The sequence below is a fragment of the Cavia porcellus genome, unplaced genomic scaffold (genome assembly GCF_034190915.1).
Source record: "Cavia porcellus strain 051 isolate PalLab524CR breed Dunkin Hartley unplaced genomic scaffold, mCavPor4.1 scaffold_5, whole genome shotgun sequence".
Classification (NCBI taxonomy): Eukaryota; Metazoa; Chordata; class Mammalia; order Rodentia; family Caviidae; genus Cavia; species Cavia porcellus.
Genome location: NW_026947488.1, coordinates 26,813,053 through 26,839,267, shown reverse-complemented (window position 1 = coordinate 26,839,267; position 26,215 = coordinate 26,813,053). Strand labels below are relative to the sequence as shown.

The 26,215-nt window shown below is 35.3% G+C and overlaps 1 protein-coding gene across 3 annotated transcripts in view; it reads left to right on the top strand.

The window, feature by feature from the left end:
- Itch (itchy E3 ubiquitin protein ligase) overlaps positions 1-26,215 on the top strand; it is a 143,132-nt gene that overhangs the window by 36,350 nt on the left and 80,567 nt on the right. For all 3 annotated transcript variants that reach the window (XM_005002727.3, XM_013150247.2, XM_063248490.1), the window contains 5 exons: positions 2,043-2,133; positions 14,742-14,883; positions 18,549-18,673; positions 19,746-19,883; positions 24,692-24,737. In XM_005002727.3, the coding sequence (XP_005002784.1) occupies positions 2,064-2,133; positions 14,742-14,883; positions 18,549-18,673; positions 19,746-19,883; positions 24,692-24,737 (521 nt within the window). In that variant the 5' untranslated portion in view covers positions 2,043-2,063. The remainder of the gene's footprint in view (positions 1-2,042; positions 2,134-14,741; positions 14,884-18,548; positions 18,674-19,745; positions 19,884-24,691; positions 24,738-26,215) is intronic.

Genomic DNA, 26,215 nt, shown 5'->3' with positions numbered 1-26,215 from the left:
AAGACAGTTTTTCAGGGTACATCAGTGTAGGTTTGAAATCATTTTCCTTTAGGATCTGAAATATTTCACTCCATGCTTTTCTTGACTTATTGTTTGTGCTGAGAAGTCTGCTGTGATTCTGATGGGTTTTCCTTTATAGGTGATCTGTCTTTTCTCTCTGACAGCTTTTAATATTCTATTCTATAGTTTTATTTTGGTTATGGCTATTTGGATTTCTATGTGCTTCACTGATCCTGTCAACTGTTCCTCAGACAGGACTAACATGTAGAATATGGTATATAAAAGCCCAGTAAAGTGAGACCATTCTAAAATAAAAGACCCAGTCAAAAAATGGGCAACTGAACGGAATAGACACTTGTCAGAAGAAGTATAAATGGCCAGTAAACACTTGAAAGAACTATTTAACCTCAGTGGCTATTAGAGAGATACAAGTTAAAACATCAGAGAGAATGGCTATTACCAAGAAATGGCCTGGCTTCAGGGGAAAAAGGAACCCTTCTACGTAATTGGTGAGAATGCAAACTACTACCATTATGGAGATCACTGTGGAGATTTTCTGAAAAAAGTAAAACCACAAATTCTATTTGACCCAGCCATTCCCCTTTGAGGTACCTTCCCCTAGGAGTTAAAGACATCATGGCAGTGATGCATGCATGATTATGTTTATAGGAGTATAATTTATAATAGTTAAATCTTAGAAACAGCCTATGTGCCTATCAACAGATGAATGAGTAAAGAAAATGTGGTATTTATGTTTAGTGGATTACTGGTTTGCCATAAAGGATGAACTTGGGTTCTTTGTAGGTAAATAGATATACTTCAAGACTATAATATTAAGTGAAATACGACAGACACTTAAGTTTAAATATAGTTTTTCTTATGTAAGAAATTCAAAATATAAATAAAAAGTAAAGTGAAAGATAAGAGGGAAATTGAAAAAATGAAAATGTAGCTTTTGCAAATGCAAAGATGGACAAGAATTGGAAGGAGCAAGGAAGGATGGGCAGGGAAGCAGACTAGAAAAGAGTTGTGATGTATATGTATAAATGCCCCATAATAAACATAATCATGTATTTCACACATGTGTAATTTTTTTAAAAAGTAAGAGAGGAAAAAAACCCTTGGCTGTTAGAAGAGCAATGAACAGATTATTAGTGAAATGTTAAGTGGTTGGAGTCTACATGTGTTTTTGCAAATAGAGGTACAATTTACTAACAGATTAAAAGTAAAGTTGCAAAAGAAAGAGTGAAAGAATGACTTCGAGGTTGGTTGGTTGATTGGCTGTTTTTTTAAAGTAGACCATCTGGAATGATGGGACTTGACACTTACTACATGAGAATGCTTCCAAGTGAAAGTTTGTAGGGAAGATGAGGTATTTAGTTTTGGATATTCAGTATTTTTTAGATAGCCAAGTGAAGTTATTTTGATTTTACGAGTCAAGTATGGGCTAGAGATACAAAGTTACTGGGACATGTCCTTACATAGAAGCCACTTGAAAATTAAGACCCAGTAGTGTTCTCAAGGGAATGAGTGAATAAATTCTTTCTTTGTTGTTGTTCACTATGCAATTCAGGCTGGCCTTGAACGCCCTTTGTAGCTCAGGCTGGTCTGGAACTGGCAAAGATCCTCCTGCTTTAACCTTCTGAGTGCTGGGATTAGAGGGGTGCACCACTACTCCTGGCTTCAAGAGAATGAGTATATAAAAGGAGACACAGTGAAGAGCTAAGCCCTAAAATGTGCTGACATTAAGAGTAGAAGGAAAAAAAGAAATCTTCAAAGAAGACTTTAAAGGAAGGAACAATCAGTGAGGTAGGACATAAATCTAAAGGATATGTCTTGGTAGCTCCAGGTAAGAAAGTAAACCACACAGAAGGGGATGGTCAGCTGTTAAGAGTTAACTGATAGGTTAGGACAGTGATTAGCCATGTGAATGGCATTGGTTATTGTGTGGCCTTTAGTAGAAAATGACCAGATAAGAACTGTTTGCACATGTTTTAAATGGAAATTTTTGATATTTACAGTGTTTCCTTTACTGTGTTTAGGTTTGCTGTCCTGTTAGTGGTATGTCTGACAGTGGATCACAACCTGGTTCAATGGGTAGCCTGACCATGAAATCACAGCTGCAGATCACTGGTAAGGTTTGAAAAGATCCACTATTTTACTCTTCCTATACCTAAGATTAAAATATAATCTTAAAAGAACAAAAGCTTTAATGGCTATTAAATCTCAGGTTCTGAATCAATGTTCACTGATGAATAAATGAACAAAATGTTTGTTATATAAAAACATTTTTATTTCAGAACAGGTTTTTAAAAAAACTCATCAAACATGGTAGGCAGGGTGGTGCATACCTATAATCCTAGTAATCAGGAGGTTGAGACAGGAGAATCATGAGTTTGAGCCCAGCCTGGGTTACATAGGAAGTTCAAGGCCAGCCTAAACTACATAGCAAGTCCCTGTCTCAAAAAGACTAAAAACAAAAGAAAAAAAAAAAAGTTATTAAACATGAACACTGGTCCATTGCTCTGTTTTGTGTTACTACCCTTATTGACACTCACATCTGTACACTTTAGCCAGTAAGAGTCAGTGTTTGTTAATATATAGTTACACAGCCTATACAACAATAATTTTAGAATATTTTTGTCACTCAAGATAGAAACCTTATACCACTTAGTAGTCACTCTTCACTTCCTAGCAACCCACAGGTGTAGGTAGTGACTTACATACAGATCTATAGATTTGCGTATTCTGAATCTTTCATATAAACAGAATCATACAGTTTGTGTACTTTTTTGTCTTTTCACTTAGCATAATGTTTTTAATGTTGATCCACGTTTCAGCACCTATCAGTACCTTTTATTGTCAAATAATATTTCACTGTATGAATATACCATATTTATTTATTTAGTAGTTATGGTGTTGGGGATTGAACTCCGGGCCTCGTGCATGCAAGCAAGAAGTCTACCACTAAGCCACATCTCCAGCCCCATGTTTTATTTATTAGTTGGTAGATATTTGTGTTGTTTTTACTGTGAATAATGCTGTGAATATTTGTGCAAATTTTTGTGAGAATGTTTTTTTTTTTTTTTTTTTCTGTTGTTGTTTTGTACTGGGAATTGAACTAAGGACCTCATACTTGCCAGATGGACACCTGTGCTGCTGAGCTGTATCTCTGGACTAAGAATGTGTGTTTTCACTTTTTTTTGGATATTCCAACCGGGAATAGATTTGCTAGGTCATACTGTATTCATTTTGAGCATTTTGAAGAATTCCAAATTATTTTTCAAAGCAGACACACTATTTTACAAAACCCCCATCCCTCTGTCATTATATGAGGATTCCAATTTCCCTCTTTGCAAATGCCTGCTACCTATCCTTTTGGTTATGACCAGATGTCTTAATGGATTTATAGTAGTAGCTTACTATGGTTTTGACTTGAATTTCTCTGATGTTGAACATCACAGAGTTGCTAGTGATACTGAACATTTTCATGTACTTTATAGCTATTTGTATATCCTTTTTGGATAAATGTGTGAATCCTTTTTTTCTTTGCCTTTATTAATATTTCTGTCTTTGTTTATTCTAACCATACTGTATGCCACTTTAGATTAATATACTTAATATGCTATCTGATATGTTGTATTCTTGCTCAAATGCAAGTCAGTGCTTCTTTTGACTATGGAATAGGTCTTTCTAGTCTGAACTAGACCTTTCACAATTTTGGTCTATGCTATGATCCTTTACATAGACCGTAAAAAACTTTACCAGAAGATTCTTAGATGTGATAAACAAATTCAGCAAAATGGCAGGATACAAAATCAACAAACAAAATTCAGTTGTTTTGCAATTCACCAATAACAAATCTGAGAAATAAATTAGGAAAACCATTCTGTTTACAGAAGCTTCATAAACAAAATGAACCTAGGAATTAACCTGATCAAGATAGTGAAAGATCTCTAATGAAAGTTACAGAACTCTGAAGAAATTGAAGAAGATATTAGAAAGTAGAAAGACTCTGTTCATAGATCAGCAGAACTAATATTATTATAGCCATACTACCAAAAGTGATCTACAGATTCAGTGTCATCAGTATTCAGATACCAACAATATTTCTGAGAGAACTAGAAAAAAGAGTTTTCTTATTCAGCTGGGCATGGTGGTGTTATACTCCTAGCACTCTGGAATGCTACAGCAGGAAATTATAACTGAAGCACTGTCTGGGTAACTTAGAAAATTCTTGAGACCCTATCTCAAAATTAAAAACAAAGCAAAACCTCAGTGTGAAGACCTTGGGATCGCGTCAGGCGTGGTGGCTCACGTCTGTAATCCCAGCACTCTGGAGGCTAAGGTGGGAGGATCGTTGTGAGTTCGAGACCAACTTGGGCTACAATGTGAGCTCTAGTCCACCCTGAACTGCATAGCGAGACCCCATCTCAAAAAAGACCAAAAAAAAAGGACCCTGGTATCAACCCCTGATTTCCCCAAATCTTAACTTCCATATGGAATTACAAAAGATTTAGAATAGTCAAAGCATTCTGAGCAAAAAGAGCATACCTGATTTCAAATTATACTACAGAGCTGTAGTAACATAATATTGGCATAGACACAGAACCCATGTACCTTAAAGCAATCTGATTTTTGACAAAGGGGACAAAAACTTAACATTCAAAAAAAGATGGGCTCTTACTCGAAAGAAATGGAAAAAATTGATAGTTAGATGCAGTGACTAAAATCTTTCTCTCACTCTGCTAAAAGCAAACCAAAATTAAATATAAGATAGTTATAAAAGATATAAGACTGGAAACTTTAAAACTGTTAGAAAAGCAACTTGAATCTGTAAGTGTAGGCAGAGAGACTTCCTGAATAGGGCACCAGTTGCATAGGACAGAATATCAAGAGTCAGCAAATAGAACTACTTCAGTTAAGGTTTCTTCAGTTCAAAGGAAAAATACCAACAGTGAAGAAGCAACCTATGAAATGAGAGAGAGAAAAAAAAATCTTTGCTAGCTACTCAACATCTATGCTAGTATTTTTTTAAAAAATATATAAAAAATTTAAAACTTAACCCCCCTAAACAAATAACCAAATCAGTTAATGGGGAATGATTTGAACAAACACAATTCAAAAGATGATGTACAGATAGCTGTACGTTTTTTTTTTTTGTTTTTTTTTTTTGTTTTTTTTTTTTTTGGTTTTTTGTACCTGGGATCAAACTCAGAACCTCATGCTTGCCAGGCAGGTGCTTATGCTACTGAGTTATATCCCTGTGCCCCAGATAGCCAGTAAGTGTACAGAAACAAAGCAAAACAAAAAACCTAACATCTTCAGCCACTAGGGAAATGCAAATGAAAATGACACTGAGGTTCCTTCTCATCCCACCCAGACTGATTATCATCAAGAGTACAGAAACAGATTTCTGAGAAGATGGCAGAGTGTTAAGCAGCAACAAATCAATTTCTCTAAGATTCAGAATCCAGACACTGGAAAATAACAGATTAGGGAAGAGAAGACTGGTAGATCCCCTGGACCGAGGAAGGATCTGCAGGGAAAATTGGAGCCCACAGAAAAAGTGAAGAGACAGACCAAACTGCAGAAAAAAGAAGGGGCCATCTATATTTTATCTCCAGCTCTTGGCTTGTAGAGTGAGAGGTGAACAAATGACAAAGAGACCCAGTAAAAGAGGGTAATTCTAGAGATCTTTAAGGAGGAATGCATCAGTGGAATGGAGTAATGGATACTGTATACTACAACAGCTGGTTAGTGACTCTAGTCCAAATGACTATAGTGTCTCTTAGTTGACAGTGGTTGGTCAGATGCCACTGTAGGGAAGATTCAACTGAACCCAGGACTCAGCAGCTGTGAGTTAGCTTCATCTCAGGGCTTCCAGTGTTTAAAAACCCACAATGACTGGGTAAGGAACAACCACAGGCGACATCTGGGGTCAGGGAGCCATGATCAGGCTGGCAAGATACCATGTGTTACAAACTAAATGACCCAACCCTATGACTAAAGGCAGGATCAGCCTGAACTTCTGTAGATTTAAAAGTACCAGCACCAGTACCCCATCCTAATCCTCCTGCAAGTTTACTGGGTTTATCAGTTATCCTGCCCTAATCCTGTTGGAGGCTTTCTGGGATCATCGTGTGTGGATATGGGCACTTAACAACTTCCTTCAACTACCAGCAAGAGCAGACTCATACTTTGAATTGGACACTAACACAATACTGTAGACCCCAGAAAATAACCACAAGTTTGAAATCACAGAGAAAAATTTTGTTTATTACTTGTAGGCTTTCTTCGTTGTTTCTTTTTTTTTGTACCAGGGATCAAACTCCGGATCTTGCACTTTGCCAGGCAAATGCTTCTACCACTGAGCTATATCCCTGGCCCCCATTTTGTTTTGTTTGTTCATTTGATTATTGTTGTTTTTGCATGACTGTGAACATTGCTTTTATTACTTGTTTTTATTTTAAAGGGAATAAACAATAAAATGGAAAAAAAGAAAATAAAACAGTAAAACAAGACAGAAGAAATTTCCTATATTGCATATTTCTATTTCCTATGTTGCATATTGCCAGCCTCTAAATAGATGCTCAGAGTACCTGCTTTAGACCTCCAAAGTGAATCAAACAATGCAAGCATTAATTTGTTTTTTTACTTCAGTTACCGTCATCTCAGCCTCTGAATCAGCTAGTTGCTTGGGAGAGAGGGCCCTCTTCTTGTCTCCTAGCCCTTGCACTGGCTGGCTCACAGAAGAGCGTGAGTTGGATTCTTGGTCTTCCCGTGGCCCACATGGTGGTTGCTGGCTCACAGGAGGGTGCAGGCTGTCTTCTTGGTTAGAACTAGGTGATCTTGAGCTAACCCCACTTGCTTTTAGTTTTTTTTTGTTTTGCTTTGTTCTTGTTTTTTCTTTATTTCCCTTCTCTCTTCTTCATTAGTTTGTTGAGGCTTGGATAATTTTCTGTTGTCCTTCAGCCTTGTTTCTAACCTCTATTTCTAAATTTTTTCATCTTAGCTCTTAAATTTTCTCCCCTGAAGGTAAAATTCACTCTATTCAGTGACTACTTACTGTATGTAATGTTTGATTTGTCTTAAATTGTTGTATAACTACTCTATGTAAATCATGTATCTGTGGTTAAAGATGTCAAATTAAGTTATCACAGTTTGTCATTTTTTCAGTCTGCTTGATGCTGTTGTTATTGATTGTACTACTTTGACCAAGGTGACACAGTTGTTGTCATCAGTTTGATCTTCCTTGTGTGCCAATACATAGAGTGTCCAGGGGTCATAAACAATACTATAATCCAGTACCAAAGAACTGTATACCAGGCCAAATAGGCAGCAAATCTTTAATAAAGTGAAGAGGCAAGATCCTTGAACAGACTCAAAAACCAAAAACTAGCTACACTTAGAAGACACCTCTAAAAAGTAGTCATCTCCTAAGGAGGTCATTATATTAGTAATAAAGCTATCTACCAAAAGCAAGTTAGAAGCTTCAATGCGGAAAACACACACACATGCACACACAATGTTAAAACATGGAAACAAGATGCAACTCATAATTTCCAACTCACCCAAGGTAAATCAAGGGTGCATTGATGTAGAAGAAATTAAAAGCCACCTAGCTGAATTTTATGAAACACAGATCAGTGTATCTCTTTGACAAAAACAAAAACAGATTATTAAAGAGATAAGGACTGTAGTACAGGAGATGATTAATTTAGAGTAGCTGCAATTCAAAAAAATAGAGGAATGTTGGAAAGTGATGGACACCAAGAGTTCCCAACATAAAAAGAGCTAGATCCCCTAAAACAGACTCATATAGAAATCCAGATTAAAATTTCTACTAAATGTATATATGCAGCACAGTTAACCAATGTGAAATTAGAATATCAGAACTAGAAGACAAGATTGTGGTTGGTGACCATTAAATGAAAGAACTTTTAACCACAAAAAATCCAACAGCTGCTACATGAAACTAAAAGACAAATACATGATTAATTGGAAACTCACAAAGCTGAAGCAGGAATATTACTGTGAGTTTGAGGCTAGCCTTTATTACAAAGTTAGTTCAAGCCCAGCCTAAACTTCACAGTGAGATCCTGTTTCAAAAAAGACAAAAATAAATAAACAAGAAAAGAAAAGGGAGCAGTGAAGAAGCAGAAGACAACACAAAGTGCATGAAAAATTTGTTAACAGAGGTGATAACAGAAAGCTTCCCAAGGTTGGAAAAACAGTTTGACTTACACATAAATGAGACATTATGGGGGCTGGGGATTTAGCTCAGTGGCATAAGCGCCTGCCTTGCAAAGCAGGCTGTCGTGAGTTCGATCCCTGGTACCGATAAAAACGAAAAGACAAAAAAAAAAAAAAAAAAAAAGAGGCATGTAGAATTCCAAATAGTCATCATCAGAACAAAAATTACAACAAGGGTATATAATAGTCAAAACTAGAAATTTAACACAAGAACAGAATATTATCTTCATTAGAGAAAACAAATCACTTATGAAGGATAACCCATTAAAATCAAGCAGACTTTCAGCTCAAAACCTCGAGTCAAGGAGAGCTTGAAAAGAAATATTTCAAGCCATAGACGAAAACAAGCTTGAATCCAGATTGACATATCCTACAAAATTATCTTCCAAAATTGATAGAAACATAAGATACATCTACAGTAAGGAACACTTAAAGAAATTATTGACCACCGAACCAGCACATCAAAAATTCTGAAGGCTAGTCTAGACGGAGGCAGCGATTCAACAATCTCATGAACACCAAGAGAATGAATCCACCAGGCAAGACAAGTGATTAAACAGCGGGGGAAAAAACGGGGCCAACAACAGGAAAATAACATGATAAGGATAAATCAATACATATCACTTATAACCATAAGTATAAATGGTATAACTCACCAATCAGATTGTCAGAGTGGATCATGATAAGATCTAACAATATGCTGTGTACAGGAAACACATTTAACTCAAAATGAAATTCATAAACTGAAAGTCAAAGGAATGAAAACAATATTCCATGTGACAGGAACCCAGGAAAAAAATGAGTATTTGCAGGCAAAATAGATTTCAAGCTGATTGGTCAAAAGAGACAAGAAGGGTACTACATTCTTGTTAATACAACAATCCAAGAAGAAGAGATAAAAATCATAAATATATATGCACTAAATATTGGCACACCCAAATATGAAAAAACCAGTAATGAATATGGAAAAATCAGATAAGCAGTAATGCAGTTGTAATGGAGGAACCTCAATACACCACTGTTACAAATAGACAGATCAGCTAGACAAAAAATTAAGGAAATATTAGAGGTAAACCAAACTTTTGAACAAATAGACTTAATTGATAGCGTCTGTGCTCCTCCCAACAACAGAATACATAACTCTTCTCAGCAGCACATGGGACTGTCTCCAAAATAGACCACATACTAGCTCATAGAGCAAGCTTATGTAAATGTAAAGGAATTGAAATTATCCAATGCATATTATCAGATCATAGTACAATGAAATTGGAAATCAATGGCATGCCAGATGTCACCGTAATCCCTACATCAGGGCAATGAGGGAGGCAGATCTTTGCAAATTTGAGACAAGCCTGGGCTACAAAGTGAATCCAAGACCAGTTTGAACCGCATAGCAAGACCCTGTCTCAAAAAGACTAAACAAACAAACTAATAGTGAAAGAAACCACAAAACCTTGATTTACTCACTACTAAATTCTAGAAGAACTTTAGAGAAAATCTAGAGCCACTCTTTCTCAAACTTTTTAATGAATTTAAAAGGGAAGCAATACTTTCAGATTTATTCCTGGAAGCTATCATTAGCCTGATACCAAAACCAGAGAAAGATCCAAACAGGAAAGAGAGCTATACCCTATTCTCTTTAATGAACTCTGATACAAAAATCCTCAGTGAGGTAGTGGCAAGCAATGCAGCAAATCATCAAAAAATATTATATGCTATGATAAAGAAGAATTCATTCCAGGGATGTAGGGATGGTATAACAAATGCAAATCAATAAACGTAATGTGTCACATTAATAGAATTAAGGACAAAAGCCACATGTTCATCTCAATAGTTGCAAAAAAAAATATTTGACAAAGTGCAACACTCATTTTTGACAAAAACCCTACATAAAATTAGGAGGCTTTTTTTTTTTAAAGGTGGGCCCTGAATCCACTGAGAAGTCCACGGTGGCCTTGAACTCATAGCAGTCTCCTGCGTCAGCCTCCCAAGTGCTGGGATTACAGGTATACACCATCATGTACAACTAGAATATGTTTTATATCAATCTGATGAAAGCCACCTATGACAAACCAATAGCCGACATCATGCTAAATGGTCAAAAATTAAAAACTTTCAGTAATCACAAACAAGACAAGGATGCTCACTGTACTCATGATTATTCCATATAGTTTTGGGAACAGTAGAGCATTTAGACAAGAGAAAGCAACAAAAGGAATCTGGACAGGAAAGGAAGAACATAAATTACTTACTGAAGCCATGGTACTCTACATAGAAGACCTATGACATTCCACCAAAAATCTACTAAAATTAATAACCAAATTTGACCCTGGAGCAGATTACAAAGTTAACACTTGAAAATCAGTAGCATTCCTGTACACGAATAACAAACTGAGAAATTAGGAAAAGAATTTTCCCTTTCATAATATTGTTGAGAAAAATCAAATACTTAGGAATTAACCTACCCATGAAAGTGAAATGTCTCTACAGTAAAAACCATAATACTCTGAAAAAGGAGATGGAAAAGGATATCAGATAATGAAAAGATATGGTTAGGGATATGGCCCAGCAGCACAGTGCCTACCTGGCAAAGCACAATGTCCAGAGTGTGATTCTTGATACCAAAACAAAGAGAAAGAAAATGGAAAGATACTCCTTCTTGTATAGGCAGAACCAGTGTATTGAAAATGGCTATACTTGCAGAATTTTTGTACCATCTTAGTTTAATCCCAATCAAAATATTAACCCGGTAGGATACCTCACAGAATTTGAGAAAGCAGTCCTAAAGTTCATATGGAATCAAAAGAGACCTACAATAGCAAAAGCAATTCTGGGCAATAAGGGCAAGTCAGGAGGAATCACAGTCCCTGATTTGATGTTATACTACAAAGGTACCATGATAAAACTGCCATGTACTAGGAAAAATACAAACCTGAGTGTCAGTGGGACATAACAGAACATGCAAGAACAAGTGTAGGCACACTTAGCTGCCTTATCTTTGACAAAGGGTCCAAATACCTAAATTGGAAGAAAAATAGCTCTTAATAAATGGTGATTGTTGTTAGGAAAATTGGCTTTTCATATGCTAAAGATTTAATTTAGAAAAGACGTAGGTATAGGGAAAGACTTTATGGACAAAACGCCAATCGCCAAAGAACATTTTTTTAATGTTTATTTTTTGGAACAGGATCTCTCTATGTAATTCAGGCTGGCCTTGAACTCACTAAGTAGCTGAGGATGGCTTCATAATCACAGTTATCCTTTTCCCTCCTCTTCCCAAGTGTTGGATTTGTAGGCATGTATTACCTTGTCCAACTCTGCACAGGAAATATTACAAAGAATTAACATTAGGATGGTATCAAATTAAAATGCTTTTGCATAGTAAAAGAAACCACCATTAGTGTGAAGAGAATTTGCAGTATGGAAAAAAATATTTGTCAACTCTTCTTCAGACAAAGGCCTAATATCTAGAATATATAAAGAGAGCAGGGCTTGAGCCTGCCTGCCCCACCCCCGGTGACCCTCTTTCAATCCAGGGAACTGGGTGGCCAGAGACCCAGAAGCTGAGAACATAGAAGAGGATTTCCAGCAGGCCCAGGGGAAGCCTTGGAATAACACTTGAAGCACGGAAATATAGGAAAATGACAAAACGAAAGACCAAAGTACAATCTCAAGCCTCCAGCCCATCCCAAGAAACCTTAGGAGCTATGTACATAGAAGAAAACATATGCCATACACCTGAAATACCTGAAATAATAGCAACTGAAATAAAGAAGCAACTCCAGGAAGCTTTGAAGGAATTCAAACTAGAAATAATCTCCCAGGTAAAAGAAGAAATGATAAAAGAAATGAAAGAGATGCTGAACATTTAAAGAAGACACAGTTGAAAAATTGGAGGAACTAAACAAAAACGTAGAATCTCTGGATGAACAATATAAGAAACAAACAGAATGAAGCAGATGCAAAGAGATAAATAGGAAATCAAAAATTCCATTGAAAGTTGTAAAAACCGCCTCAATGAAAGTGAAGATAGAGTTTCAGACTTTGAAGACAAGATTGCAGCTAGTGAACAGGAAAGGAAAGATCTTTTAAAAATAGCAAGGAATCAGGAGATAACAATTCTACAACTGCAAGATGATGCACAGAATATATAAAGAATCCTTCCCCATATACAGACCCAGTCAAAAAGTGGGTATCTGCTATGAATACTTCTCAGATAAGGGATTACAAACACCAATAAGTATGAAAAAATGTGCAACATCCCTGGTCATTCAAGAAATGCAGATTAAAATAATACGGAGATTCTGTCTCAGCCAGAAAGAGTAGCTATCATCAAGAAACCAACCAGTAACAAATCCTGGCAAGGCAGTGAGGAAAAATGAACCTTTCTCAATTATTGGTAGGAATGTTAAGTTGTCAAGGCCATTATGGAAATTCCTCAAAAAACTAAAACTGAAGTTCTGTCTGATACAGTGGGTCCACGGTAGGTGTCTTCCGAAAAGAGTTAAAAGAATTATACCATAGTGATTATGCACACCCATGTTTGTAGCAACACAATGTACAGTAGCTAAATCATTGAAACAGCATATATGCCTATAAACAGATAAATGGGTAAAGAAATTATGGTATTCATGTATAGTGCAGTACTACTCTGCTGTAAAATAGGATAAAGTCAAATCATTTATATGTAAAGGAACTTTTAGTCTCATTTTTAGTGAAATCAGATGCACAAGTTTAAACATTGCATTGAGCCGGGGATTTAGCTCAGCGGCTCAAGCGCTTGCCTGGTAAGCACAAGGTCAGTGAGTTCGATCCCTGGTACCAAAAAACAGACAAACAAATATTGCATTTTTTGTCTTGTGTGAGAAATCTAAAGGATATGAATCAAAATGGAGGGTGATAATGGAAAGTAGAAAGAACATGTTCAGATGCCAAGGGGAACAGGGAGAGGTGAAGGGAAGGAAGGGAACAGAAAGAAAGAAAAACTAGAAACAAAGCTCTTCCAGATGGGGAGAAGAAAAAAGTTTGAAGGGAGGGAAGGAGAATTGAAAAAAAAGAGTCAAGATGTAGGTACTTTGTGCAGGTACAAATTTCCTAAGATGAATATGAGCACTATGTATGTCAAATATGTACTAAAAATACAATTTTAAAAAACACAAAAACAACAAATGCTGACAAGGATGTAGGGAAAAAGGGAGACTTTTGCATTCTTGGTGACATTGTATACTACTAGTACAACCACTGTGTAAATCTGTATGGAGATTCCTTAAAAAACTGAAAATATGGATTTGCTATCCCATTCCTTGGTATATTCCCATAAGAATTAAATGCAGCATACTGTAGTGGTACACACATGCATACCCATGTTTTGATTGCAGCATAATTCACAAGAACTAAACTTTAGAAATAATCTAGATAAGTAGATAAACAAAATGTGACATAAATACACAAAGGTGTCAATATAATGAATGAGTGGATTGAAAATGTGATTTATACTTCAATAATGGAAAATTATTCAGTCACAAAGAAGAATGTTACTTGCAGGAAAATTGATCGAATTAGAAACCCATCATGTTAAGCAAAATAAACTGACTCAGAAAGTTAAACATCACATGTTTTCTCTAATACCAGCAATCTTAAAATAAGAGATGACAGAAAACTACATAGACTTTTGGAGATGGGTGAGTAGAGGGATAATGGAGATGATGATATTAAAAAAGTATTATATGCATGCACCAATGTACCAAAACATCTCATTTTATATTAATATACACTAATAAAAAAATAGAGCTTATGCAGAAAAAAGGATTACAAATGTCTGCCAAAAATTTCATGTTGAGTAAAATAAACTAAATCTAAGACAGTTATCCTTTAAGAGGACCTGAACAGTGTCATTTTAGAGAAAAGGGAAAGAAAAGTTTTATTTTTTATTTATAGGAGAAAAAAAACAGTATAAGGGTACAAGTAATACAGAGTTTCAAAAAAAAATAGATTACATATTGTCATCTTAGAAATAGTTGTTCAAGTGAAAGAAAAGTTCTTGCTCAGAGACTTTCCTTATTAACACATTATATATTGTCTTGTTCACCTGCCTTCATCACAAGCACTGTTCTTTAACCAGAATACAGTCTTGAAAGCCAGGGCCATTTGTATGCTGTTACTGTGATCTGTTCCCAGAGTTTGGAGCAGTGTCTGACACATGACCATATTGGTTGACCAAGTTTGTCCCTATACTTTTTAACATGACTGAGTTCTGGATCTGTTAATACTGACAGTGGGAATCTTTTGATTTGCATTGTTTAAGGAAGTCCTTTATATTTCCTGCTGACCTACTAAATAAAGGTCATAAAGGAATAAAATTAGGAACTATATTAGGCAAACCTGCCTCTCAGTAAAAATCTGTGCAAGTGTTTTGAAATTAAATTGATTTGAGGACTTGACATCTCAAATACTGCAAAGTACATGTGTATTTTTCTTTCACATAGTCATCTCAGCAAAACTTAAAGAAAATAAAAAGAATTGGTTCGGACCAAGTCCTTATGTGGAAGTAACAGTAGATGGACAGTCAAAGAAGACCGAAAAATGCAATAATACGAATAGCCCCAAATGGAAGCAGCCACTTACAGTGTAAGTTGGATAATATTTCCAGAATAATATTTTGTTTAATAAATGAGCAGAAATGTAGCTTTAATGCACTGTTAATTTGCTTTTTTTTCCCCCTCTTTTACCTCTTCCTAGAACTCTGATCTTTTTTTAGTTTCTCTCGAAATATTTTCCTTGCTGTATTTCAAGTGTCTCTTTTGTTGCTATTTTCCTTGCTATATTTCAAGTGTCTCTTGTTACTCTCCCCAATTTAGTTGGTGATTGAATCTACTGAATAACTGCAGGGCCTATGGTCATGGCCCTCGAAAGATTCAGAGCAACCCTTTTCTTAACTTAGTGTTCAATGAAAGGGTTATGAGTAGATTACTTTATTTCTTAATTTAATAATCCCAGCACTCAGGCAGAGGCAGGAGGATCACAAGTTCGAGGTCAGCCTGTACCACATAATGAATTGAAGGCCAGCTGAATTATATAGTGAGACCTTTAAGAAAAGTTTCTTGTGATTTTAAATTGTAATGCCTCTATAAACCAACATGTTTTCTTCCATTTAAAAAATTAAATATATATTTATTCTTTCGGTTTGTTTTTATCCTTAGAGTTATAGCATGATTATCTTACTGAGTCATACAGGTCTAATTTTTACATAAAATTAATTTGTTTCTGTCAGGGATTTTGCTCAACAGTTTAAGTGCCTGCTTGGCAAATGTGAAGTTGTGAGTTCGACCCCTGGTACCAAAAAAAAAAAAAAATAATAATAATAATTTGCTTCTTTGTGCTCTCCTTCCCTGTTGCTCTCCCCTTTTCCCTCTTTCCCTCCCTCTTTCTCTCTTTTTTTGGAGCACTATGGATGAAACTCAGGGGTACTCTGATTCTGAGCTGTATCCCAGGTCTCTTTATTTTAAACAGTTTTTGCTAAATTGCCTAGGCAGCCTTCAAAATTGTGATCCTTTGAGTAGATGAGATTATAGGCATGCCACTGCAGCTAGCTACTTTTTCGGGTATTTTTGGTCTTTTTTTTTTTTTTTTGGTACGGGGATGAAACTCGCAACCATGTGCTTGCCAAGTAGGTGCTTATGCTGCTGAGCTAAACCCCCTCCCTTTTAAAAGAAAAACAATGGTACAAAATTTTAAAACAAAATCTAATTCAGACTGGTCTGGAACTCTTCCTGTTCACTAAGCTAACCTTCAGTTTACAACGATCATTCTGCCTCAGCTTCCTAAATGCTGGGATTATAGGTGTATAACACAATGCCTGGCTGTTTCCATAGTAGTGCTTAATATAGATGGACTATAATTTTTTTTTTTTTTTTTTTTTTGGTACCAAGAGTCAAACTTGCAATCTTGCTTTTGCCAGGCAGGCACTTATGCTGCTGAGCTAAACCCCTGGCCCAACTATAATTTCTTGAAATTAATTTAGTTTCATGTTGGTTAGTTTCTATTTTTTTTTTTTTTTCCTTGCAGTACTGGGGAGTGAGCATGGGCACCACTGAGCTACATCCCTAGTTGTTTTTAAAAAACTTTGAGACTGTCTACTTAAATTACTTAGGTTGGCTTTGAACTTGAGTTCCTTTTGTTTGCTCTTTTTTTTTTTTTTTAAACTTTTTTTGGTACCAGGGATCAAACTCACGACCGCCAGCTTGCAAGGCAGGTGCTTATGCCGCTGAGCTAAATCCCCAGCTCCCCACAAAGGGTATGTTTTGAGGAAAAAAGAGCTTATACTTTTCAATTGCCCACCATTTAGAAATAAATGTTTTCTTTTTGTCACTAGTTTATTTCTCTAAGGAGAAAAAACTAAAGAATTCCAAATATGAGGTAGTGAAGTACAACTACATTTGATTTGATGTGGCAACTAGTTATATTTTACCTTTATTTTTATACATTTGTTTCCCAAATCAAACATGCTGTGTTATCTTTTAAAATTACACTTTTCCTTTTATCCTAACTTTAAAAACTTAGCCACTTAGCAACACAATTATTTAAATACAAGATAACCAAAAACTGCATATTTTTTGTTAACATGACATAACATTTACCCTTTGTGGATTATATTTATTCTTAAATGAGAAAATGAATTTATCATTTAATTCATTTAAACTGTATCTTTATCATGAATACGTAATTTTAGAGGCATCTTTATGTGCTGATTTTTTTTTTTTTTTGCTAATGATTTTTGAGCAAATGAATCAAATTTTAACACCTTGAGACCAATTTGCAGAATTATTCTGATACTTGTCATCTATGTTTATTTCTTTTTTTTTTTGTTGTTGTTTTTTTGGTCTTTTTCATTTTTATCGGTACCAGGGATCGAACTCACGACCGCCTGCTTACAAGGCAGGTGCTTATGCCGCTGAGCTAAACCTCCAGCCCCTATCTATGTTTATTTCAACAGAATTGTTTCTTAGGCTGTTTTTAACTAGTGGCCCACTGGAGATGAAGTCTAAACTAAAGAGTATATAAAACTTTTTAAACAAAACAAGTGAAATGTATAAAAAGACACTGCTTCCTTAATGGCCAGAGACATTCACCTTAATAATAGATTCAACATTCATCTCTTTGCAGCTGCTATCAGTGCTTACTGTATATGTACTGTGAAACTCTTAGGCTGTTAATGCCATGAATGCCCTAGTGATTCAAAAGTTAGGAAAAAAAAGAAACTCTCTTTGTAACCCTGTGTGGAACTTGTAACTTTTCTCCTAAAGTTTAAGTGTTGCACATTGGCCTGCAAAAAAGATTAAAACAAAACAAAAATGTGGCTTCTATTGATGTGTAGCTCGCTATCTGTAATGTTCTTTCGAATTCAAGTGAAAGATTTCGATAAAACTATCTTTGAGGATACACTTTAAGTCTTCTCCCATATTAGAAAAGTAAAAAGTAAGCCAAGTGTGAATTTAGATAATTGGAAATTTAGATATTTAGTGTCAATGTTTTGGAGAGTGAGGTGAGAGGATCCTAAATTGATGCCAATCTGGGCAATTTAATGAGTTCTTGTTCTAAAATAAAATTTTGAGAAAGGGCTTGTAATTCAGCTCAGTAATCCCGTGATTCAATTCCTAGTATGAGTGAATGGATGGGAGGAAGTAAAATTAAATTTATTTGCTCTTTATTTCATTCCTGTTGAGATTCACTTGTTGGCTTATAGATACTACTTTTATTTCTTTGTTTATTTTTGTCTTTTTGAGACAGGGTCTCGCTATGCAGATCAAGTTGACTTGAACTTACTTTGTAGCCAAAGTGGCCTTAAACTTGCAGTGATCCTCCTGCCTTAGCCTCCTGAGTGCTAGTGTTACAGGTGTGTGCACAACTATGTCCAGCCAGTGGTTTCTGAGTATATACTATTAAGTTCTCCTGAAAGTAGCATTTGAGAATTTTGAAAAGAGAAAGAATACACTGTATTCCTTTTAAAACAATGAGTACATTGTATGTCACTTAAAATGGAGGTGGAAATATGATGGCAATAATAGGTGGATTTCTAAAGAGAAAAGTGTTTCTTTGCTTCTTGAAATTGAATCACATTTTGGAAAGAATAATGTATAGATAAATTTATACATTTTGGGGATTTGTCTTTACAGAATTGAACCATGGAACTGTGATAGACATTTAGGGCTTGTATTTTTCTGCTCTTTGACTCAAGTAGTTTATATATTCTTGAAAATTCAAATTTCCTATTTTTCTTCTTTTTTCACTTGTAGTATCGTTACACCTGTGAGTAAATTACAGTTTCGTGTGTGGAGTCACCAGACACTGAAATCTGATGTTTTGTTGGGAACTGCTGCATTAGATATATATGAAACATTAAAGTCAAACAATATGAAACGTATGTATGTAAGAATAATAGAAACTGTGCTTAGCTCTTTGATTGTTTTGTTTTTTTGGTGTGTGTGGGGGGGAGGGGGGTGCTGGGGATCGAACCCAGGGCCTTGAACATACAAGGCAAGTGCTCTACCACTGCGCCCTACTCTTTGCTTTTTGGACAAAATTAATGTGCAAAACATGCAGAATGATTCATGTTCACTATTCACCTAAATTTAGGTTTACTTGGCTATTGAAGAAGAATCTTGACCTATTTAAACCTTGAGTAACTTTGGTTTGGCTATTTAGTTTGGCCCTAGCATTTTTAGTAAACTTAGTAAGTAGAGTTACCATTAAGATAATACACAGTCAATTATGGAAAACCTAAAAAATTTAGAGCAGAAGTCAAGGAAAAAAACAATCACTTCAGAAATGGTTACTATTTTGACAGATTTGGGGAGTAAAAGTATAGATAAACTTTACTTTGTTATTTCAACTGTTTATTTACTGAGTCTTTTAGTTTTAGAGGGATTTGATTTTATTTACATCATTTGTAGCTTGCTCATTTTAATTAATATATAAAGCTCTAAAATGCGGATTTTTTTTTAATCCTTGAACTGTCTAAAATATAGTTCCAAGAATTTAGGCTTATGAGATAAAATCCATTCTTGGGGCAGGGATGTAGCTCAGAGGCACAAGGAACAAGGTCCTGAGTCCGATTGCCACTACCAAAAAAAGTTAATGAGATAAAATCCATTCTTAAATTTTTGTTTGATATAATTCAGATACATAGCTAAAGAATCTTTGTTGTCATGCTGCTTCATTTTATACTGCAACCTTGTAAAGGTACAATAAGTATACAAATTGAAATGATTGAGCTGTTTAATATTTTGCATTAGGGGTATTAAACATTAACAGATTTTGTTTTCTTTTTAAAATATAATGTTTTGTTGTCAAGATATGTTAAGCTTTGGGTAAAATACGGGAAAACAATTTATATACACATATGTATATTTTCTCCTGTCACTAGATACTTTTAAGTTATTCTAGTTTAAAAAAAAGTGACAATATTTTTCCTGTAATGTTATTATTTTCAGTTGAAGAAGTGGTTGTGACTTTGCAGCTTATAGGTGACAAAGAGCCAACAGAGACAATAGGAGACTTGTCAATCTGTCTTGATGGGCTGCAGTTAGAGGCAGAAGTTGTTACTAATGGGGAAACCACATGTGCAGAAAGTGAGTGGTCCTTTTTAAACTCTTCATGATTCTTATGATACAAAATAGCCATTGTGAAATGCTCTATATAATTATTGCTGTTCTCTTTCAGAAAAAAGAAACAATTTTCTTATTGAAAAACAGACTTTAAACATTTTATTATTCTATTTGTTAAAAATTACATTTTTCTAGAAATTGAAAAGCTAACCAAGTAAAACTTGAATCACCTACATGTGGTGGCACACGCTTATAATTCCAGTACTCACATGTATCATGTGTGATTAAAGGATATTACTTGTACTTTTTCTTCAATTTTATTAAAATATTGTTACTATTTTTTGTACTTACCTGTACTATAGTTGAGTTCACTTATTTTAACTTGTTGTATAATAATCTGTTCAGTGACTGTATATGAAGAGTTTATCCATTTTTCTATCAACGGACATTTGGATTGTTTTGAATTTTTTGACATGAGCAGTGCACATTTTTGTGTATCTGTTGATATTTTCATGAACCTATTTAGGGTATATCACTGGGAGTAGAATTGCTATTTTGTAAATGATAACTAAATACCTGGTTTAATTTTCTTTTGATAGAGTTTTTCTGTATATTCTCTTGATAATTCTAATATTGGAATATAAATAATTTTAATTTCTTTTTCATTGAGACTGGTTTTCATTTGTTTGTTGTTCTTTGATTGCAAGTTTATTTTATCGTAATGTTAGAATTTTTTTTTTTTTTTTTTTCTTTTTGAGACAGGTCTCACTATGCAATTTAGGCTGGTCTCACTTTATAACCCAGGTTGGTCTTGAACTCTCAGTGGTCCTTGTGCCTCATTCTCCCAAACGCTGGGATTACAGGTGTGTGCCAACACACCTGGCAGTCTGTTGGAATTTTAAGGACCTCAAATGTAAATACTTTGGTGCAGAAATTTTTTTTGTTTGTTTGTGCTAGGTGCTAAAGTGATATGCCACAGACTTGGGAACATTTTAGCTCCTTTCTAAGTTTGCCTGCCTAATGTGATAGAATGTAATTTAGTACCCCCACTTTTCTGTTGGCCCTATGCTGTCTGATGGCTCTCAGAGATGATCATTGCCAAGGATAAACTTGTTGTTTTACATTTGCTTACTGCATCCTGTTCCAACTTTGTTTTTGAGATTATGAGGCACCCAGTATCTAGGACAAGTGATCTAAATTAACCTGAAGCTAATTATTTTGTGGTTGTATGCTCTTTTTAACTTACAGAGCTGAAGAGATCTTGGCAGATCTTCCATACGTTCTGTTTGTAAAATACATGCCTTAAAAAATCTGGACATTTTTTTCTTGAGGAAATTTGGATTCAGAATATTTTAAAGAGTAGTACAGGGCTAGCGATATAACTCAGCAGCACAAGCACCTGCCTGGCAAGTGCAAGTTCTTGAGTTGGAGTCCCAGTATTGAAAAACCCCCAAAACCCAAAAAACAAAAACAACTATTCTGGCAGAACTGAGGCAGGAGGATCACAGATTTGAGAGCAGCCTGGGCAACTTAGTGAGACAGACAGGTCTGAACATAATTTTTTTTTTTTTTTTTAAGCTACAATTGTAGCTCTTTGGGCTCAGTGATAGAATATCTAAGTTTCAGATTTTTGTTTTTGTTAACTATGCTCTGATTGGAAACAGGATTAGATCTAATTTATGCCATAAATTTTATAGTTATTCTTTATATTGAAGTGAATTTAGAATATTGAACAAAAATGGCTCGTTTCACTTTGTTAATGAGATGTCAATTTTGATAAGTAATAGTAGCTAATATTTTGAGAGTATTTATATGCTAGGATCTAAATGTTTACAGGTTTTATTGTAATAATTTCACTGTGAAATAGATATCACTCCCATTATATGCACCAGGAAAAAAGGTGCAGAAAACCAGATATCCATTTTTTGTTTGGTTGGGTTTTTTTGTTTTGTTTTTGTTTTTTGTTTTGTCTTTTTGAAACAGGGCTTTACTATGTAGTTCAGACTGGCCTTGTACTCACTTTGTAGTCCAGCCTGGCCTCAAACTCTCAGTGATACTCCTGCCTCAGCCTCCCAAGTGCCGGAATTACGGGCATCTACCACTGTGCCTGGCTTCAAGATACACTTTTTTTTTGGTACCAGGGATTGAACTCACGACCTCGTGCTTGCAAAGCAGACACTTAACCCGCTGAGCTAAACCCTGAGCCTGTGATACACATTTTTTAAGGTCACAAAGTTACTACATAATCTATGATACAAACTCATGTGATTAAATATTGTACTTCATGAGTATATGAGAAAGTTTGACATACCAGGTACAGGTAGATTTCAATGTATTATTCCAAATCAATATTTAGTTTTGACAAGTAGAGTGCTAGATACTTTGATGTGAATTTCTGTCTCTGTCTGTCTGTCTCTCTCTGTCTTTTTTGGTATTGGGAATTGAACCCAGGCCCTCATGCTTGCCAAGTAGGTGCTGTACCACTGAACTAACTCCCCAGCCCTCTCGTTTCATTTATTAGTCATTTTAGGGGCCATTATATTCTGTCTAAAATTTTTTAATTGTTTTACATTTTTATTTCTTGGTTTCATTTTTGTGGTACTGGGCCTTTCTGTGGAGCCAACTGTGCAGCCCTTGTTCATATTTTGAGACAAAGTGTCTCAGAATCACCATGTTCAAACTTGTGATCTTCCTGCATCAGCCTACTGGAGTCCTTGAAGTACAGGCATATGCCACTAAAAATACTTAAAGTCTTGTAAAAATAAAATATACTTTTCATTAGACAAAATGCATTTCGTTATACTATGTTTTAAAAAACATTTCAAGCCAGGCATGGTGGTACACTCCTGTAATTCCAGCACTTGGGAGGCTGAGGCAGGAGAATTATTTGTAAGTTTAAGATCAGCCTGGTCTACAAAGTAAGCCCAAGACCAGACTGAACTGTATAGCAAGACCCTGTCTCAAAAAGACAAAATAAAGAATAAATAAATAAGCCATTTCAGTATCTTTTAAAAAACTATTTTGCATATCATAAAATTGACCTGGGGATACAGGAAGGGAAAAAAAGCCAATTTCAAGTGTGGAGCTTTGTGATTTTTTTAAAGTAACTTAATTGAGTGGTTCAACCATGATTGTGAATCAGGTTTTGAACACTTTTATCCCTCCAATAAAATCCCTCTTGCTGGGCTGGGCATTTAGCTCAGTGCATAAGTGTCTGCCTGGGAAGCACAAGGTTGTGAGGTTGATCCCCAGTACCAAGAAAAAAAATCCCTCTTGCCCACTGACAAGAAATCTTGTTTCTTCTCTAGCCCCAGGTAAACACTAATCCATTTTTTGTCTCTAAAAATTTAAATTAAAAGTGCTCTTTGAACACTTTTGTATAAAAGGAATCATGGAATATGTGATAGTTTGTATCTTTTACTTAGCATACTGTTTTTGAGGTTTATCCATGAGATAACATTTGTATTAGCCTTTTTTTTTTTTTTCCTTTTGAGACAGTTTCACAATGCAGTTAAGGCTGGTATTAAACTCACTTTGTAGTCCAGATTGGCCTCAAATTTGTAGCAATGCTGCCTCTGGGATTACAGGGGTCCGCCCAACAACATTTTTGATAGTTTCTTCTTTTTATTATGGCAGAATTTTCTTTTCTTTTTTGTACCAGGGATTGAATTCATGACCTTGCACTTGCCAGGCAGGCGCTTGTGCCATTGAGCTAAACCTTAGGCCCATGGTAGAGTTTTTTGTTTTATTACCATACCACATTTTCTATCCATTTCCTTGTGTAAAACATTAATTTTGAGAATGGACCAGATACATACCAAACTTGTTAAGTATGGTATATATAACGTAATCTGTTTATGACTCACATTTTTAATGCATTAATCCATTAATATACTACAGGTATAATATGGTGATATCACATTATAAAACCATGCCTATATGCAGCCAGGCGTGGTGTCACACACCTGTAATCCCAGCACTCGGGAAGGTGAGGCACAGTAGTTGGAAGTTCAAGATGAGCCTAGATTACAAAATGAGCTCAAAGCCAGCCTGAACTGCATAGTAAACTGCACCCATCCCCTCTGGTGGTGGCTCTAGGAATAGAACCCAGAGCTTTACAAGTGTTGGGCAAGGGCTTACTCTAAGCTACGTCCCTAGTCTTTATCAAATTTATCTTGAGATGGAGTCTAAATTATTCATGCTAGACTGTAACTCCCTATCTTCTCTCTTGACTCACTCAGCCGATGCCACTGAATGAAGCTGCAATCTGTTTTTGTTGCTATTATTGTTCCAATTCTAGTAGCCTCCCTGTAACACCTATAGTATACAAATCCTAACATTGATATTTTCAGTGAATAAAGTTTGAAGAAAACTAATAGGAAATTGTAGCATTTGTCTTAGTTGCTCTGAGATTTATTTGTGCATTTCCTGTTTTGTAAGCTGTTTTCTAAGCTCCTATGTAAAAGAGAGGTGTTACTGGTTTTTCTATTTACAAGAACCTGCAGGTGATGAGTAATTTTCTTGAGGCAGTGTGTTTAGCATACACAATTTGACTAAACACTTAAGTGTACATTAGAGTCAAACATACATTTCAAAAGAGGCAATATAGTGCGTTCAACACGTAATGATAGATATCTGTATAAAATCTTGGTAAAACATATTTCAGTCATGAACATTTATCCTGTTTTGTTTTTAAACTCAATGTTCAGATTTAAGGTATAGTATCTTCTTTATAAGGAATATTTAATAAATTCTTTGCTTATATGGCATATATAGAAAAATGCTGACTATTTTGAAATTCATTTTCTGTTTAAATTTCATTGCTATTAAAGGTGCTTCACAGAATGATGATGGCTCTAGACTCAAAGATGAAACAAGGTAAGAATTCAGTGATTGCTCACCACAGAATGCAGAAAGATACACGGAATAATTAATACAGATTCAATAAGGCTTCAGTTTCTGATTGATATAAAAACAAATAATTGTCAAAATTTAGGTAAGAAGGGAAATATTTATGAAAGATTAAAGACCCAGTTTGTCTGCAGCTAGTTGGAATAGGCCATAGATGACTAAATTGCTTATGCTTTTCTTCAGCTTGAGGAAAGTGAGTATGTTGGTACCTTTGAAAGGGAGGTAGTTCTGAATCCTAGAGTTGCTATTGGGCTACCAGGCTTCTTCTTCAGGAAATCTGGCTTAGGACCTTTTCACACATGTAAAAGCCATTAGTGGTATCTTCTAGGACTTTATTAGAATGGATGAGATCTGTGCCAGCTTGAACAAAATAGTGAGACCTTATCTCAAAAAAAAGAAAAAAGTTTGTTAAAAATACACGAACATATCTCTAGGCTAGACATTTAATAGAAAATTTCTTGACTTTCTTAAGTTTTTCCCTTATGTTTTAATATTTTCTGCTTAAATTCTCTTTGATATAAATAAACCCTTATCTTTGCATTGGGAATATGATAGAATTTTATATGCCCACGAAAGATTCTGTTGTAGCACTTTGTGTGTCATGTGTTGTCTATACCATCAGACTTGTTACTATCAAACAAGAATAAAATCTGTCAATATAGAACAATGAAAGTAATACAGGGCTTCAAATCAAACTAATAGGAAATCAAAAATGGTTACCATAATATATCCTGCTATCTTTGGAATTTCTGTCTATGCCATCAAATCTAATACAAGTAGACAAACTGAAACAGAATAAAACCAAACTAAATAGAACAATGAAAACAATATGGGTTTCAAAAACATGATAATAGATTTTTTTTTTTTTTGGTCTTTTTCGTTTTTATCGGTACCAGGGATTGAACTCACGACGGCCTGCTTGCAAGGCAGGCGCTTATGCCGCTGAGCTAAATCCCCAGCCCCCATGATAATAGATTAACAATGGCCACTTCCTTTCCTTTTTAGACTGTTCCTCCTCTTTCACTTTCACAGTATTGTGCATTTTGGATCCCACTAATTCCTTTAGTTTTTGTAATAGGGAGGCAACCTGCTGTTCACCTAAGTGACTCTGAACCTTTTTACCCCTGAGCATGATCTCATTTACCTACAAGAGCCTCAAGGTTATCTTTCTTTTTTTTTTTTTTTGGTACTGGGGATCGAACTCATAGCCTTGCACTTGCCAGGCAGGCACTCACACCACTGAGCTAAATCTTCAGCCCAAGTTTATCTTACTTTATAGCTGAGTAGTTTCCCATTGTATAAAAGTGTCATGGCTTTTTACCCAATCTGCAGCTGATGGGCAAGCTACTCCCATTTTTTTCTGGTTTCCTGTTACATAGAGTGTTGTTTTCTTATCTTTGACTTTCAGTCTATAACCCCCCTTTCAGGATAAATGTATTTCTTAC